The sequence below is a fragment of the Lonchura striata genome, chromosome 6 (genome assembly GCF_050655825.1).
Source record: "Lonchura striata isolate lonStrDom1 chromosome 6, ASM5065582v1, whole genome shotgun sequence".
NCBI lineage: Eukaryota > Metazoa > Chordata > Aves > Passeriformes > Estrildidae > Lonchura > Lonchura striata.
In genome coordinates this window covers 21,029,963-21,048,714 of record NC_140708.1, presented here as the reverse complement: position 1 = coordinate 21,048,714, position 18,752 = coordinate 21,029,963, and the positions used below count along the sequence as shown (strand labels likewise).

Sequence of the window (18,752 nt, the reverse complement as noted above, 5' to 3'; positions counted from 1 at the left end):
CCATGCCACCTTGTTCCCTCTTTTAAGCAACTCTTTCCAAACATATCTAGCCCTTAAACAGCCACAACTTGATACTTACGCACTTTAAGAAATTTACCTCTCAAAAGCCCAAGTGGGTGAGAATTAGATGATTTTTTGTATCAGCATGCAGGAGGGAAAAGGCACAATATGAACAGGAAAGGCAGTTCCTATGTACAGCCAGCCGCTCACTTGCTGCCATAAACCTGTATTTTCCTAACTGTAACTCACACGTCACCTGGGTAACAACCATTTGCAAGGATTAGGAGTTCTAAAAAGACACATTATTGTCTGAAGTGTGGGTTATATGCACAGAAGTTCTGTAAAAATTCCCAACTGATTAAGCATCCCCATTTATTCTGTGTGCTTCTGTGCACATTTGTATGAAATATCCAAAACATCATCTGAAGAGTTAACTTTTGCTGTGCCCTCCTACAAAAACAGGAACATAATTCTGTATGCAAGATTCTCAGTCTAAGTAAAAAAATTCGAGTCCTTATTTCAATACAACTCTCCATCACCACTGTGCTCTACTTTCTATGTCATTTCATGTGACAACCAACCATCTCGATCAGTGTCAATCTCAAAATTCTGCCTGTCCTTATCTATAAACCTGTCCTCATAATTTTTCTAAAGACTGTGGAAAAGCTCAATTCATACTGCAAGAGAGGAAAAAGGGACCACTAGTCTTCTTTTCTGCCTTCTAAACTTAGTAAGATGAGGAAAAAAATCAAACTGGTTTGTCTGTTTGATTTTCTTTCAAATATACCAATTGTCAGTGATTGACAATTCACGTAGCACTTCTTCCTTTAATTAATTCCTTCTCCCCAACACACATATTAATTGGAAATAATCTAAATCTTTCTCTCCTTTAACTATTTATACTTGTTTCTTATCAGTAAAGGTAAGCTGGGAGGTTTGCCAAATAGTACAATCTTGTCTGTTTTGAGGAAGCTGGAAAACGTGCCAAGCACAGGCACTGTCACTGCACAGACAGCAAACCAACCTCCATGCTCCTGCCATTTCTGCCCACAGGAATGGTACAATTTCTAGTGTTGACAATCTAAAACAGATATAATATGCCTATCTCTCTTCACTGCAACTTTTATTTTGGTGGTGCTCAAGGTGCTCACTGATGGAAAACAGCCCATTGTGCTGAAGCCCTCAGCTCTTCTGCTACTGCCTTTATCAGAGTACCACAGAATAATGAGAAAAGAGTAATGAAGAGACAGCCATGAGGCAGTATCATACTTCATCTTGAAGACAATACCCTCCTCAGTTATCTTTTATATATACATACATTGAAGAGAAAGAACAAAGTCTCTGCACTTAAACTTGATTGCCATTTATGTCACTCTGATAACTGAGCAACTTTCATGTTTCATTAGTGAATTCTGTCATTTCAGTGATCCTTAAAAAAAAGGCAGTGAAACATTTCTCCACCCTGCTTCACATTTTACACGAAATAATTTAAGAGCACTCCAAAATATTCACAGCTGTGCTTCAGCAATGTATTTATTCTATTTATTCAATCTCACTTCATAAATCTGAGACTTGTTAGCAACTGGTCCATGACCTCACTGCCATGAGCTGATGGGCAGGACCTGGTTTGCTTCAATGAGAGCCCTGAAATGGCTTTGCACTCATGGGGGTGAGAAACAATGCAGGCTCTAAACTAGGTAAAAGGAAAAGCAAACAAGGAAACTGAAACTCTTCTTTTAAACTTCCATCTTTAAAGAAAAAGTATTCTTACCATGGAACAAAAAAATAATTAAGCAATGTCAATTCTGCAAAGAATGCAAAAATCAGGATGTAACAGATCCCAATATTACATGGAAGAATGCTTCCTCAAATTTGTAATGACATAGCACACTGGTATATGGTCTTATTTAGATTACAAAAGAGGAACAAAATCTTAAAACCAGTGAGTAACTGTTCATTTTAATCTAATAAAAATCAAATCTTATTATGGCATTGCACAGTGCAGTTTACAGCATGTTGGAACCCAGTGCTTGTAGGAAGTCCCAAAAGCACCTCAAATGGAGTCAAAAGCACTTTGAACACAAGGGAGTTTGTTTTTTTGGTTTTTCTTAGGTTTCAGTCACTGGGGTTGGGTTGGGGTTTTGGATGGGTTGTTAGGGTTGATTCCCTTTTCTTTTTCAAGATAGGTTCTTTGCTCCCCTTCAGAACAAGTCTATCTGTGTCTCAACCTTAGACAGACAGGTGTGGCATTTCCTGCAATTTCATCACATTATCAAAGTCAGATCTCCCTCCTTAATTTAAGGTCTTGCCTGTGAGCAATACTGTTAACTATTCAAACATTGGTCCCCTAGACAGGTATGAAAGCCAGCTTTCAGAATCAGGAAAGCACTCCTGATTCTGCCCCAGGAGCTCTCACAGCACCTTTCTTCCAAGGGACTATGGAACATGAGAACTTCACATATGAAACATTCAAACTTCAATCTCCTCCAAAAACTCCAACTTCTTCTGAAACTGAAAATGGTGGAAATCTATCAGCATACTTACTGCACTGATGATCTCTTTCAACAGCTACATTCCAACACAAGTGAGTGTGACCCTAACAGTGGCAACAGTAAGAATGGACACTGTTAAAAGCCCCATGAAAATGCAAAGTTTCTTCTATTTTACCTGTTTTCAGTAACTAAAATCAAGAAGACAGAACAAAAAAATAATTAGCTTAACATAAAACCTAAGAATTACTAATACTGTATTAATTGCAGTTCTTTGATTTCTACACTGAGGACATGGTTCTTGGCAGGTTGGTCAGTCTACAAGCTAAGACAGAACAGTGTGAGCAAGGGATTTTTCAGATAGGAAGTCTGTATTCTGGTTATACTGTATTCCTATGAGAGGTCTATATAGAAAAGATGCCCATCTCCCTTCACATCCCCTTCCCTACGGTTCTTCATAAGTCTGGAAGGGCTAGCAGAGAATAAAATTAGGAAGTGTGTTCTTCAAGACCAATAAATTCTCTAAGTCCATCTAGTTGCATATAATCCTTCCCCAAATACTAAGATCCACTCCGAACTACACTGTTACCTTTCACCAGCTTCCTCTCAGATGGGTCCAAACCTGGAACTTCCTTAACCATCTCATACTATAAATTGTAGGGCCTCACTTCATTTTTTACTATTCAGAAGGCTTTTTCATTGTTTTTTAACTGAAAGCTTCATATCCTTTCTACTACTACACAGCAGGGCCTCTGACACAGATCAGAACAAAGCCTTGCAGTCAGCGGCCTTCCAAAATAATGTCCTCTATTTTGGGAAGTGTGGGAATGGGGATCAGTATGAACTTTCTAGATGTATATTGATCAAGGATCAAATAAAGAAAAACAACCTAAGTTTTGAGACAAGGTACATTTATCACGCAACTCTTCAAGATACTTTTAAGGTATTTCAAACACTAAAATTCACATGCATGATCATCAACCAAGTTTTTTTCACCTGGTTTAGAGATTTAAGATAGCAAGTAGTCTTTTAGGTAATCCATGAGATTGACATGCATTCTTGAGTTCTTTTAAAGATTTTAAAGTTTCAATAACTGTGAACTCCCTCCTATAGTTTACAAGATCTACTCCCAATTATCTTTAATAGTGTTTGGAATCAACCTGCTCCCTAGGAAAGAAGTATTCCATTTATGTGGGGTAAACCAACATCTGCAGTGTTTAACTAACCATACTGATGAAACAAACCAACCTTGATACATGCATGTGACTTTTTAATCAAGCATGCAAAAGTAGGCTGACATCAGAATAAATTGATGGGCGAAGACAATAGGGAACAGCTACTGAAGCAGAACAGTGTTTATGTACTGTAATTTTGAGCTGTGTCCTTGGCAGCTTTCTGGGAAGTAACCCTTCCAGAATTACACAGAAGCTTCTTCTGTATAGAGATATCACTGCAGCCCTAGTGCTATGGTATTTCAAAGGACAAAACATGTTCCCCTCACCTTAGTATTCCCTACCCTTTCAACTGTTTCTGGGTTTTGGTGATAGGATTTTTGTCTGCATGATTTTTTTAGGCTTTCTCTCCATTTCAATAGCATGCCCTTCTTACCCTGTTCAGTGCACCTTTTTTCTTGCTTGTAGTACCTAATCTCTTGTTCAGATCATCACACTCTCCCAGTGAAGACTTCTACTCAGTACAATAACCTGTTCCAAATAGCTGCTAAAAATCACTTTTCTCCTATCCAAACACATCAGCCTCCACCCACAGTATTTCCACTAGCTCACATTTTTCCCCACATTTCCTCATGTTTATTTTTCTTCAAGGTTGAAAAAAATTCTAGGTCTATTTGGTTTTGTGTCTTTTGATCTCTTTTCAAACCTCCAAGTCTGGTAACAATCAACCCAGATTTCCATTTATTCCTTTCTTCTTATGTATCTTCCATTTGTACTCACACTGTACCCTGACTATTAAGATCAGGTCCCCTGTACAGACTATCAAGTCAGGCACTCCTGGCTACTACCAAAATCAAGTAAAAATAATACTTTCCACAAGTGTTGTTTAGGAAGGTGGCAGGAAAAGAAATTAAAATCATAGAATGTGCACATCTACTAGGTAACAATTCATTAACTGCTTGATCAAGATCAAAACAGCCAATTGTTATTTGGAAGCTTCAATTACCAGTTTATTAACTCAGGAAACTGTACTTGCTGCTAGTTTATTTGGCAGGCAGTTAACTGCGAGTGCCAACTGATGAAAAACGTTCCAACAATAAAAGTAATTATTTAATGTATTCTGACTACTGTTTTACCTGAAATACTACTGTCACTAGAAAAAAAGCATAAAACAAGAGGATGTCATCTTTTCAATCAACATATTATGGTCTCAACCACATGATGAACATTTCATAATAAATCACTCAATTTCAAGCAAGTGGCTTATGAGAACAAACTGCAGTCATTCCACTTTAAAAAAGTGTAAAAAGCTGTAAAACCCTATGATACTCCATTTTCATCTTACACAACAACATAATTTCTACACAGAAAATTCACATTCTTCCTGCTTTTGTTGCACATGACAAAACAACAGAAAAGACCAGCCCTATTCGAATGTATCAATCAATAGAACATTTTTCTTTGTGACCTACAAAAAACACTCTGTCCTGTATCCTGGCACTATGGAGCTCCCAGCACAATCCCTGGAAGGAGAACAAACTCTCTGTGGCATGCTCAGTACAGTGGACGGATTTCCCTCTTCCTACCCTCTTCCAGCTGTGATAAACACCAAAGCAAAGTCATGCTGAAAAAAAAAAGAAAATAAACCAAATCATAGTAGACTTCAGCATAAATAATACATCAAAAAGCTGTTCCAATGTTATGGCAGGCAAACCACATAGTGGTAAGGACAGCTTGTATATTGAAAAAAATATTTAAATCATGCCACATTTTAAGGAGCAGTGTTTGGGGTTCCAGCACAGAGTCTGCAACTCTCCCTTTTTATAGCTGTTGATGTAAGGTAACTTCCAAATAACCAAGGAATGCATATCTGGAGTGATTTCAAGGTTCATTTTCTAGCTACATTAACACAGGTAGCATATCAAATTTTAAAATTACTTCAAGAATTTTTGAAATGGAAGTCTTCAATGTGGTACAAAAATAAAATGTGGTGTGATCAGGTATGACATCATTGTCCTGTGATCCCATATTTGAAATTACAAGTCATATTTAAAGAGCTAACTGAGCATTTACAGTACATACTGTGCATGACATCCAAATCCCTAGAAACAGTTGCAGGAAGCCAAGAAGGTATGGAAAAAAATACAATTTCTTCAGTGTTATTCCATGGCTAAATTTAGCTTAGAGAAGACTGTCTTCTTCTAGAGTCAAAAGGAGAGGATGTCACCCTCAGAACAACTTTTCAGAGCAGGAGAAGAGCATGAACCATCTCTGTACAACACAGATGGTGTCAGATATGCTGTGAAAGGACCCTGAAGTGAAGTGGGGGAACACGACATAGGCTCCTCCCCACAAGTAGTGTCCCTTTCCCAGGCCAGGCTGGAATCTGAACATGCCAGCATGCTCTGAAGAAGGGTAAACATGTCCTGCCTCCACCTTGCTTGTTCTGGACAAGTGTTTTGGGCAGATCCACCTGACAGCATGCAAGGCTAATTACCTCTCCCCAGACCCTAATAGGAGATTTTCGCATGGTATAGAGCTCCAAATTCTGGTGTTCCCACTGGATCCAGCCACTTCTTCTCCCTCATCTTAGCAAAGCCTAAGGCAAGATTCAAGAAAAAGAGGATGTCAAAGATCTGGAGGCTAATCCAGCATTACTCTGGCAGGACAATAGTTAAAGGCTTCCAGAGCAGAAAGGAGAGCTGGGGCAGGGGGAGAAATGAGCACAGAAGGGAGGGGATGGCTCTGCTGCCCTAGGACACAAAACATGCTCTTGGCGATGCAGTGTTTGGTGCACATTAAGCACATAATCCCACTTGTCTTATAGAAGTATACACGTAACATGTACCAGACAGACTTTTACAGGAGGAAGAAAATAGAGCAATTTAAAAACACTGATCCAGAGGGCAGCAGAGAACAAGTAAACACCTTGAACAGCCTTTTCCCCACTTCTACTGCCTGCTTAAGGAGAATATGAGGATGAATGTGACTATCTCCATAGTTTGGAGCTGTCCCTTGTGAATACCCCTACCTTTTCAGCTGCAATTAAGCAAGATGGCATATGTTTCTGGTGCCCAGAGGTTTTTTTGAGGATTGAGGGGAGGTTTGCACCATGATTTCACTTAAAAGTCAAGTGACAGCCCTTATAACTCACCTTTGTAATAGTATTTGACTTGATAACAACATAAAAGGGGGGAGGGGGGAACTTTCAAATACTTATGTACACAATGAACATTTTACAAAAGATAACTGAAGAGAAAGCTTGGCACAATATTACCCAGAGAGAGTGTTTCTGGACAGGCTTTGGTAGGACACACAGCAATCTCCCATGAAGAACAGACTGCACATAGAGTAGATGCTAACTTTTTGAATTGAGTTGGAATCTACTTACTTTTTCAAGTTTTGGTTACTGCCCACATTCATAAATACTTGTCTAGGTAACTAATTATTTATGTGTTCTTTAGTTTTTGTGAGCTCTAGGAATTCTGCACACAACCAGACACACGTTTCCCAAAATGTGCAAAAGAAGTAGAGGATTTGCTGCAATATTACTGTTTTATTGGAAATTAAGGGTTGTAACAACTGCCAGCTAGAAACATTATTGCTAAGAACTTCAGGTAAAAAAAAAAACAAACAAAACCAAAAACACATATACACAAAATTTTTGCAGGTATCTGAGAGTGAAAAGAGACAGCAGTCAATTTTTCCAAAGCTGCTTGATTTAAAAAATAAACATATGGCTGCATGCATAGAATTTGTGAATTCTGCCACACCACCTGTCATTTCCAAGTTTATAATAGCACACTACACACTTCAAGACATCAAAAACAAGGATTTTACCAATAAAACTAAACACTCATTGCTGCTTTTAATACATATATTCCAGAGATCCTGTCATCTTCCAGTCTTCCTGCATTGCTTTCCCTCTCATACTGGTACTGCTAATCCACATGCATCTTTGTTTGCAGTTCATCTTTCAAGACTAGTACCACAAAGGTTCATCCTCTCCTTTTTCCTGTAATATTCTTTCACAACCCTCCCGCTCTTTTTCAGTATTTTATACAGAAAGGCTTTTAACTATTATTTTTCATACTAAAACCTGGACTCTAATGCAGAGTTGAGTGTCTACTTTCATTCATGGCAAAACTTATCTGATCTCCTGGTAGTTCCTTGATCATGCTTTTCAGTTAAACCCCAGAATGGCAAAAGCTTACATTCATGGTAAATTCCTATATCCTTTTCTCATCTTGGCTAACAAAGAATATCAACAATCACTTGACATTATTTGAGGGCATGATCCAAACAATACCCTTAAATTATCCCACTGAACTTAATGAACTCAAACCAGATCATGACTAAAGCTTATCATTCCCCTTTAAGGAAGGGAATATACCTAATTTTCCATCTTTTCTGTGTCTGAAAGTTGTATCTCACCTTGGACGCATTACCTTGCTCCTAACCCACTGTTACATCCTCTTCTAATGATACTGCTGTAAATATCATCCTGTTTCATCATTTCAATAGGTATGTCTTGAGACAAATTTCCCTTCAAAAAACGATACATTCTCTTACTTCATGCCTTAATAGTCTCCCCTTTGCTGTTCATTTGCCAGGGAAAACTCCTCAACAACAGCCCAAAAGCTCACTAGATAATTCATTTTAAGCCAGTCTCTACCAGAGCACCTGTGACATTACTTAACAGCAGCAAGACAGCTGCTATACCATAAATATTGTCTAGGAACTCAGATGATCCTAACATAAACCTGCACTCTCTATTTTACCATTTTCATAAGACATGTTTTCTGTCATTTTCATCATTGTACACAGAATTCACGACAAATTCTCCCTCTATCTTATATATTTAGTTGGATTTTACAACACACTTGTGATCAAAGAAGACATTTAAGTCTCAATTTCAGAAGAGAAAATCACTGTTTAGGAAGATTAAAGCTAGATATTTTCATCATGTTTGCATCATGTACATTTCTCCCACAAAAAGCCAGGCATTTGAGCTAGCAAAATTTAGAAAGAAGGTCACAAAAAAAAAAAAAAACCAAACAAACCCCAGAATGCAACAAATTAATTGATAGCGACAAACAGAGACACACAATTGCACAATTGACTCAAGTACATAGCAATAGTCAAAATCAGAGCTAGCATCTAGATCTTACTGTCCAGGCAGCCTCTATGACAGTCAGTCATTGAATCTGCAGCTACAAACAGAATTGATGTTTTTTAAGACAGAGACTACAAAGAGCTGAGCCATTTAATGCAGACATCAATATTTACAGTAGAAAATAGCCTTTTAGTCTTACATAATCAACAGTTTTGAACAGAAAGGCTTAGCCAAATGGCCCTCCCCATCCTGATATTTAAAGTAGCTCTGAAGGGAAAGGTAAATGTTGATGAGCACACTGACTGTGCATGGTATTATATTTGTATACCAAATGATAAATTGGAAAAAATAAAGGAAACTTGTATGTTATTGCCTGAACCAATGGAGACTCACAATGACCTGCACACCATTAAGAAGAGTCCTTGTAACTGAAACTTTACCAACACATTTGAACACATTTTAGAAACTGGATCTTGGACCACTAGCTATCACGTTTACCTTGTTCTCACACATTTTCAGGTGCAAGTTTGATTATAAATATTCATAAATATTTCTGTTCAAATTTTTAAAGGATGGTTTTCAATGTATTCTAACTTTTACCTTAAGAGCACAGAAGATGCAAGAATCACCCATACATTTGTGTGTTGTGATCTGCCGGAAACTGCGGCGAAAAATGTCCAGGTGCCACAGAACCTGAAACAGAAAAGTGGGCACAGCCAATTTTATGAATATATAAAATAAAATATTGAATAAGCTTTTGATTAAACTGCATATGCTGAATAAACAAAGTAGTATACCAATGTCATTAATGAAAGGGATGCCTTTTATCTGACTGCAAGTTGACATTTTCAACTTTATTGTTTAGCTGTAACCATCATATGCTAATTTACAGTATGATCTTCCTCTAAATTTCTAGCCATGTGCTTTTATATTAGAAAACTCCTTTCTTCATCCATGTGGCAGTGCTTGCTTACACAGCACCTGCTCTGACTGCTCTGCTGTGCTGGCACCAGGGTCGGCTGCTGGGCAACTGCACCATGAAGCTGAGCAGAGCTGCCAAGGACACTGCATGGACTGATGGGGATGAAATTTTTCCCTTCTTCCAATCCCACAGAACTTACTTAAGCAGAAAGCCCAAATGATGAAGAAATAGAGAATTAACAGTACATACATAAACGAGTTTGTGAAAGAGAAAACAGTAGAATACTAAAATCCGTTATGCCCAATTTTATCATTACTAAGTGTCCTGACAGGCCATGATTACTGACCCTAGCCTGTTAGGGCAGCTACAGCTTTCTCTCAGGACAGGTAAGGTGGTAATACCAGGTGTGTACCTAGGTAGGGTCATACCACAGAAAAGCAAGCAGGCTTTTACATGTTCTGCTAGCAACAGTGAGAGGTGACATCTGCTCTAACAGCACCATGTTTTTTTATTCTTCAGTTTTACAACTAAACCTGTGCACTCTTGGGAAATTATTCAAATTTGTATCTGTAAATTAGCAACAATATCCATCTCTGAGGTGATCTACAGTGAGTGCTTTATGTATAAATGTGGTCAAAACTGGCTATTTCAGCTCAAACTAACAGTAACTGGACTTTCCTGCAAACCTCAATCAGCAGCCTTCCTGAAGGCCAAAGTTTGCACTGAAAGAAGCCCTGACCTAAATCACGTCCTACCAGGTTCCGGACAGAGCAGCAAGGTCCAGGCTGACACGTGACTAGCTAAATGCTTCACTAGCACAAACAGAGGAACCAAACTTCTTATTTCTGATGAATTTGCTTCGAGCAACTGGCTAGAAAAAATTTAGCAACCTGGCAAAATTTATGCTCATTTCAATAAGTGTTTTTAACTGGAACAATCTGTTAGTCAAACCACAGTAATATGCAATATTCAGTAAACACATTTTTAAATATAATCTGTAAGTTTCCCAAAAATTCATAATTGCCATGGCTTTGGTTATACTCGAAGCATCCCTGTACTTAAGGGCCTAGGAGGAAACGTAAGTCTAGAAAACATCTGATTACACACAAACATTCCTGATGAACTACTGCAGACTTTACAAAAGGACAAAAAATTATGTTTAGAAATGAGTCCAACTTTTTTATATAATTGTCTTTAGAGTTTAGCTTGAATGTTTACAGAAAATCGTAAGAGTGAGAAGCAACAAACATTCAAGGGCATTTCAGACTAAGTGCTAAAAAATTAGGATAAACCCCAGGAGTAGGTATTTTATGAAATTATTATCATCTTGCCTTTTTTTTTTTTAAATTCAGCTCTGATTGTAAGTATTCTCAGTATCCTATCTCTCTTCAGCTTTAGAAGAAAAGAGTTTCTGTAGCAGATTAAAGACAAGGTCATATGCTTTTATCTTCATGTATGATATGCAGCTGGTATTAGGATCTACTTAGTCCAGTCCTAGGTTCACTAACTCAATATTAGGAAGCAGCCAGTCATTACACCTTACAGCTTAATAAAGGTAATTGATACAGATTATCACTGGAAACTTCTCTCTGCCCTGTCATTCCTAACATATTAAGCCTATTGAGGGTCATAGGTATACAAATATATATATTATCTGCACTAGGGTTATATGGAAGCCTGAAGTTAGTTGAGAACCTGATTGGGCCCATGGAAAAGAAACCAAGCAGAAGTTAAACCCATAGTGATACAGTCTGTTCTGCACAGACAAGTCATATGAAGGGATGGAAACTTGACGTGAAGGGGTTTTAAGCCCTGCTGCCAAAATGACTGAATCTCAACCATCAGATGCTCAAATCATCTAAATGGTTACAACACCTCTATAGCAGCCATGCCACCCCACTGAATTTGGCACCAGAAAAGGTTTTTCTTCTAAATCAAAAGGTAAACACTCAGTCGTTTAAATAAGCTACAAAGCAGCAGCCAGAAAGAAAACTGAACTATATAAAATGGCTCTTGTATAGTTATTATCAAACTTTGACTGGTTCAACAAAAAAGTTAAGTTTACTTTTAAGGAGTATGCATTCTGCAAGCTATGCAATATCCTATTATTTTCAAATACATTTTCTAGGTGTATTTTTAGCTTTGATTGACATTCTACAAGCTTACACAAACAAGACATCCAAGTAAATGATGACTGTGTAAATGCTATTGAATTCATTAGGAAAACCTGAAAATTAAAAAGCTGTTCAATAACTCAATCTGCTTTTCCAAATGCAGTTTTATTCTGTCTAGGCCCACCAACAGTTATGTACCCAAGTTTGGCTATATTTGTTGCACAATGCCTAGGAAAATACTGCAACAGACAGAGGGCAAAACCAGAAACATTCTTTATTCTGTGCTCTTACCTGCAGCGCACTATTCAGGAAGCAACTGTTCTGCCCTGGTTCATTGCTGAGACCTTTACTGGGTGCTATCGAGGTGGTATTTCGTGGAGTAAACATGCCCTGTATATTGCCCCGACCCACAGAAAAGTAGTTTCTTTTCCAAGACATCTTCCAGTTTCAGCTGTAGAAAACACAGGTTTAGACGGGCAGAATATTTTACTTGATCAGATGCTTCCTTTCAAAACCTCTAGAACTAGAACAACACCCACTCTTCCTTAAACTATACTTTAAACAGTATTTATCCTTTTTCCAGGACTCAAGGAGTTTGTTTCTTTTAAATCCAGCCTGGGATGCTATTCTTCATTTGCTGCTTATGCATGCAAAAACCTTCTTTAAAAGCACCCACATAGAACATTTGCAAAGGGAAGGAATCCATGGTTGTGCAAGTTCACGTTAAGCTGCTTCTCCCTTTTCCATACAGGCAGTAACTTCAGAGAATAAATGGCAAATCAAGGAGGTCCCGGACTCAAGACGAGAAAAACAACTTCTTTCCACATCCCCAAAAACACAGCTTCTGTAATTCTTCTATAATCCTCCTGAAGAACATGGGAAAAATCCAATTAGCAAGGGTGCAAAGAAACCAAAACACAACCTTGGCAGCTCCCTTTCAGTTACATATATCTTGGGTGATGCAAGAGACATCAGCCTCACAGGGGAAAAAGAAGTAACTCCAGAACTTGCAAGCGAGAAGCTTTAAAGAGCAAGGCGTCTCCGGCACAGTTCTGCTAATTCTGCATGCGATCTTTAGAAGTTTCTTCTCCCGATCCTCCTTTTGCAATCAGAATGCCCAGCCGTGCCAGAAAGCTTGAGAGAGAAAAATAATCAAAGGCTTGCGTCATTTAATTACTCTCGGTTTTGTGGTGTTCTGCCAAGACCAGTGTTACCTCACCTCCCACAATACACTGACTATTCAGAGACAAAGCAAAAAATATAAACGCTCCTCCACCCAAAAAAAATAATATAGAAAAGAACAGAGGATTCTGAGAAAAGCATGTAAGAGCAAGGAAGCTTGGAGTATGTTGGCAAGGTTAAGAAGGAAACTAGATTTAAAAAATAAACCACAACATTCAAGTAAACCCCATGGCAGTAGTCAAACATATCCTTTACAATCTTGTAGTGTTTTTTTTTAATAATATCTTATTCATTCAGCTACACAAGGATTTGTGGTTCTATGAATACATGCTAGCATATTCTCCACCCTAGAATTGGGATTTTGCACTGAATATGGAAGGTGCAAGGCTCATCCCTGACTTGGCAACCCACTGCACTCTCTAGAAAAAAAAGTCTCCAAATTTCCTTCATCAGAAATTGTGTGTACCTCTAAAATACTACTTAATCTAGGTACATGGGATATGTGATGTCTTATAAAAGGCACAGAAACTTCTCAAGAAGCCAGAACAATTATTCAACAGAAAGCACTCTTCCCACCGCAAGTTCATCTACAAGAACGTGGGGAAAAAAAAAATAGAAATTCCTAGAAACAGGAACTACAAGATTCATGACAACACTTTTTTAAAAAGTTCTCTCAAGTGTAGTCCACCTATATTTACAGAAACCTGCATAGTATTTTCCAGGGATATTGCCAATGACATCTAGAATTATACCACTTTTGATATGCATAATAAAAATTGAAATTACCAACTAGGGCTAGTATGAATAAGATTAATCCAAATGTATTAAAGTATTAACTGCAGCATGAAGTCACTACAAAACAGACATATGTAGGGTTTGTACCTCATCAAAAATTAACTGAGAGTATAATACCCTACAAAGATAACCTGGGTATCTGTGAAGGCATGTTCTTCATCTTCCACACAATTATCAATTCTTCATCTCCTGTCAAAAAACAGAGAACTTCCTAAATACCTCCAAATGTGTTAATGCAGCCTAACACATGCCCTTCTAGTAATTATTTGTTTGTTCTTCTGTTAAACTCATTCTACAAATATTAATGAAGTCTCAACATTGCTGTAAGGCAGGCAAATATCTTCTCACAGATGAGTAGTCCTCCTGGTTGCCAGTGTGCCATGCAAAATTTCAGACTTGCTTGCAAGCCTGCAGGCACAGACCATCCCTGTGCCCGTCACACAACATTCCTGAGTGCTGAACTTATACAGGAGTCATTTCAAACCAATTTCAGCCTCAGCCCTCTTTCTTTGCTCAACCCCTTAATGAACCATGAGCCAACCATACTGTGTGAGCTATTCAGGGATCAATTTAGGGATCTCTGTAAAGCAATATCACTTGCAGTGGTGCAGTGGCTAAGCCTGTGTGTCACAGACAGAGCAGTGCTGAGTGTAATGAACCAAGACAGGCAGGCTCTGTGCTGCCCCACAAAAACCACTGAGCCAAACACTTGGTCTTCTTTCCAAAACACCTACAAACAAAGAAAAATACAATCCAAAACATGCCCAAAACACACATCAGAGAGCTACACCTATTCAGTGGACTTCAAGTTCAAAACAAGAGTCTGCTCTCAAAATGGGCAGTAAAACTAACTTTTGAACTGTTTTTGAGCAAAGCTACACCAGATATGACAAAGAGAATAAATTTTTTTTAGTTTATTTTTATCGTCTTGGAACAAAATTCAGGACTAGAGGCTTTGCAGTTCACCTGCCATTGCAGCAAGACTACTTCAAACTGGCCTGAATCCTTACCGTAATCATGTAATCTTAGTACCTGCACTGCTTCTGCTCAGGCATAGCAGAACTGACTTCTTACCACCATGACTATTCACAGGAGCACATTCAGTTTGCTCTTTTGGCTACATGGCCTTTGCAAAGCTAAGAAAAGCAAAAAACACTTCAGCTGGTAACCAGCCAGTTAGAATTAAACCAGACTCCAGATCACAGCTTTGCACTGTGCCAACCTCTAAAAAACTTGCCAGTGAAATACAACAACTCATATCAAATAAACATTATACAAATGTTTTAATAAGGAGCAAATAAAAGATTAAAAACAGATAAAGAACATACAATAAAAAAAGCAAACCCAACATTCTGGATCTTCCTGCTGCTTTGTAGCAGCTTCCTTTGGGAAGGTAGGGGGGCTCCCAGCCACAGAGACAGGCTCAACAGATGAGAGAGGCATGGGGCATCACGGCAGCAACACAACACCAGAGCAAAGCTGGCCATGGTTCAGCACATAATTCTGGCCTGAAGAAACCAGAGTCTGTCCTTTGACAGCAGAACACAACACTCTACAAGATGCACCACAGAAGATTTTGAGACCCTGTTTATCCCCACATCCCCTTGCTAAATCAATTACACAGAAATGTAACATCTCAAGTGGCCCTTTATTCTCTGGCAAGGTCCCACTATCATTGTTCATTTTTGGGGGTGAGGAGGAGGAATGTGTGGAGAGTAATACCCCTCTCCCACTGCAGTCTCATGTAGCCACACATTTTAGGCTATTGCTTGAACCCCCAGTCCAAGTATGTAGATGAATTAGAACAATCCTATTTAGGAACAAAGATGCTTCCATATAGCACTAGGTGTGGCTGAAACCACCAATTAGGTATTTATCACACTATTAAATAAAAGCAGAGGTCTGGAATTTAGTGTTTATTCCTTATATTTCTAAAAAAACTTTCAAAACACAAAACAAAATAAATGCTCCAATGTGAAAATGTGTCTGATTTAGAGAAGAGACTCTTCTCCCCCAGTATCCTACCACCTATTCTTATGGTAGGGAGTAGGTTAACGGTGTTGAGGGCAAATCATGCCTTCACATGCTGCAACACCTCTGAAACCTAAAGAGGTGAGAAACAGCTTTGAAATTAAGATCTTTCAATAACAAAAAGAAGACAGACTTGTCCGATACAATGGATTTTGTTGAAAGCTTTCACCCAGATGGCTCCTGAGTTTGATTCTTTCAGTGAAGAGACACAAGAATAATCCCATGGCTGTTCTCAGCTAGATGGGAAGTTGTAAAAATAGAGGCTTGAGAACACACTTTCTACATGTACCTGCAACAATGAAAGTATTTCTGAATTTCTGCATGGATTAAATTATATTTAATTGCAGACATATCAATATTACAGTCTTCATTTAGTTTAGACATCCCAAAAGATAGTCAGCTTTGCAAGTCAGTTTAAATTCAATCTGGAAGGTAATGAAATAAAATAGAGAGGTGGAAAAACTTCCCAACACCAAATAACCATGAGGCTGGATGAAGAAAGAATGAAGAGGGCAGTGACCTGACAGAAGCAAAAGATGATTTCCTCCTCTTGAGGATGTCTCTTCTTTTTGAGATTCTTAGCTAGCCAGAAATACGAGACAGATTTATTTGCTCACCTAGACAATAAAGTGCAACTACAAAAAGGTAAATTTACATTCATCTCTGTTGCCAAGAATTTTTCACAGTACAAATGGGACAACAGAGGCAAAAAAAATCCCTGCGTTATGCATGCATTTCTCAGCCTTGATGGCTCTGCTGGGAAAAAGGGGCAGGGAAGAGTCTGTATTACTTCTGCTGTCAAGCTTGCTCCTGTCAGTCTTCCTCTTAAATGAACAACATGATCACCTGGCTCTGTGCTACTTGTGCCTACTGGGTGGAACCAGGAACTGGGAACTGACAGCACCTCACAGTGTCATTGATGCCCACAACAGACTCATACTGGTCTTCCTTGTTTTCCATGTGCTAGTGCACAATTCTCAGTCCCTGCAGTATTGTAAAGACAAAGCTTTGAGTACCAGAGATATTAGGTTAATTTCCCAGAGCCTTTCTGGAAAATAAAGTTTGCTAACGTTATGATACTCTTTCAGACACTAAAGAAATCCTTCCATCTACCAGAAGCAAATTATCCAAATGTCTGGCTAAAAGCGGCTGATAAAGATCATCAAAATGATTTTGGAGTGAAGACTAAAAACATGCTTCCCCAAATCCATGGATGTACTTTTTCAGTGGGTACAGATATAGCAAGCCTGATCAAACACTTCAGGTTTCTCCAGAAGACACAGTGAGGCCATTTAGGAGAGATCACCTCAAGATAATGCAAACAAAACCAGAAAAGACTAGACAGAACAGCAAGCAAAACTAGCATAACATACATTATTTTTGGTCACTATTGCCGTATTTATACAGCCTATCAACCAACAGAAGAAACTGTAGTCAAAATACTAGTGGGTCAATTACCTTTTAGGAATGCATTTCCCCAATGTGGCAATACTGCCATTTCTACAGATAATGCTTCTACAGTCATAGGAGGGAAACACCTGAACAATTTTATGAAGAAAGAATATGTTTTCATACCAAATTTTCAAATCAACAATGAATAAACCATGAAACATGAAAACCAACCCACTCAACATTCTTGTTAACTACTCAGACAAACAAGAGGTATGGAGAGACCACATTCTGCAGAAACACTCCAAAGTGAGATTCTGTAAGCTGCTGGGGTCAAGTTTAGCTTTATACCACATGAAAATACTCTTTATAGCAAAACATTCTCCAGCTTCCTCATCCAAACTGCTTGTAGGTTTTATAAAACTCTGATGGACTGCCCCTTAAAGCAGTGCAATGAAATCTTGCAAACACTTACCTAATCTGAATCATTTGATTTTAAGCCTGACAGTCAGCCAAATCTATTTCAAGAACATCTTTCACAGTTAAGAAAAAAAAAAAAAAACCAAAACACCACAAAAAATACCTAAACCCAGCAGAAAGCCATTGGCTTTGAAATGCAGAAGTGTCTCCTCCAGGGTTACAGTCTTAGCAGTCTTTTCTGCAGCCGTTTCTGGAATAAGGACATCAGTTGATAAACACCTGTGTTCTGTGCTGACAATGACAGAGACTTTTGTTCAGAATAATGGAAAAGTATGTCACTTATGCTATACAGCTATAGAGACAGTAAGGTAGCTATGTCCAGATTTCTATTCATAAAACAGTTAAGAAGACTCAGAATATTTCTCAAATAATGAGAAAAGCTAATAAAACTCATCTAGTAAGGAACTCCAGTAGAACATTACAATTATTCAAAGGCAAATTACAATTCAAAATAAATTTAAACGCCAAATACAACTCTTCACTACCTAAAGCAAGCATTACAGCCTTTTCAATCAACAATTACTTAACCTGTAAGATGATCTAGAAGTCTCTAAGTAAAGCATACCTTCTTAAAGATTGCAATTGATAAAAGTACAGTATAAAATAATTGAGTAATATAGGACTTCTGTTCAAAGACAAACAATGAGAGAGTGGAGTTCAGACCTAAAGATGCAAATGCCACATTATTTACCTTCTGTGGGGCTTATTGCCAAAACACATTTTGCTCCCCAGATAATGGTTCTACTGACAGAAAAAACATTATATTAATAACCACTGATCTCAGGCATCATGGTACTTTCAGCACATGAATTTGCTGTGGTGGTTACAGGGAATGGAGGCAGACAAGCCCACTGGTCCTACTTCCAAAATCTTTTGGAAACAGCAGCCTGGAATGTTATGCAAGCCTGTTGAAACAGCAACTTTTCTCTGATAGTTGGAGAGACAAGGAATATATATAAAATTAAGAAAATCTGTCCAGTCCTAAGTAAATTCAAACCCTTTCAAAACCATCTGCACTCTCTTCAGATCTACCCTTCACAGTTGTTCAACTGTAAGACCACT

The 18,752-nt window shown here is 38.3% G+C and overlaps 1 protein-coding gene across 11 annotated transcripts in view; it reads right to left on the bottom strand.

Moving 5' to 3' along the window:
* USP54 (ubiquitin specific peptidase 54) overlaps positions 1–18,752 on the bottom strand; it is a 93,711-nt gene that overhangs the window by 33,829 nt on the left and 41,130 nt on the right. For 5 of the 11 annotated variants that reach the window (XM_021548725.4, XM_077784587.2, XM_085583575.1 and 2 more), the window contains exons 2-3: positions 12,105–12,947; positions 9,378–9,470 (exon numbers count right to left, since the gene is read on the bottom strand). In XM_021548725.4, coding sequence (XP_021404400.3) covers positions 9,378–9,470; positions 12,105–12,251 — 240 coding nt within the window. In that variant the 5' untranslated portion in view covers positions 12,252–12,947. Of the gene's footprint in view, positions 1–5,133; positions 6,137–6,158; positions 6,261–9,377; positions 9,471–12,104; positions 13,901–18,752 lie in introns of those variants that run through there. The other 6 variants (XM_085583576.1, XM_077784585.2, XM_085583574.1 and 3 more) reach the window with 4 other exon arrangements.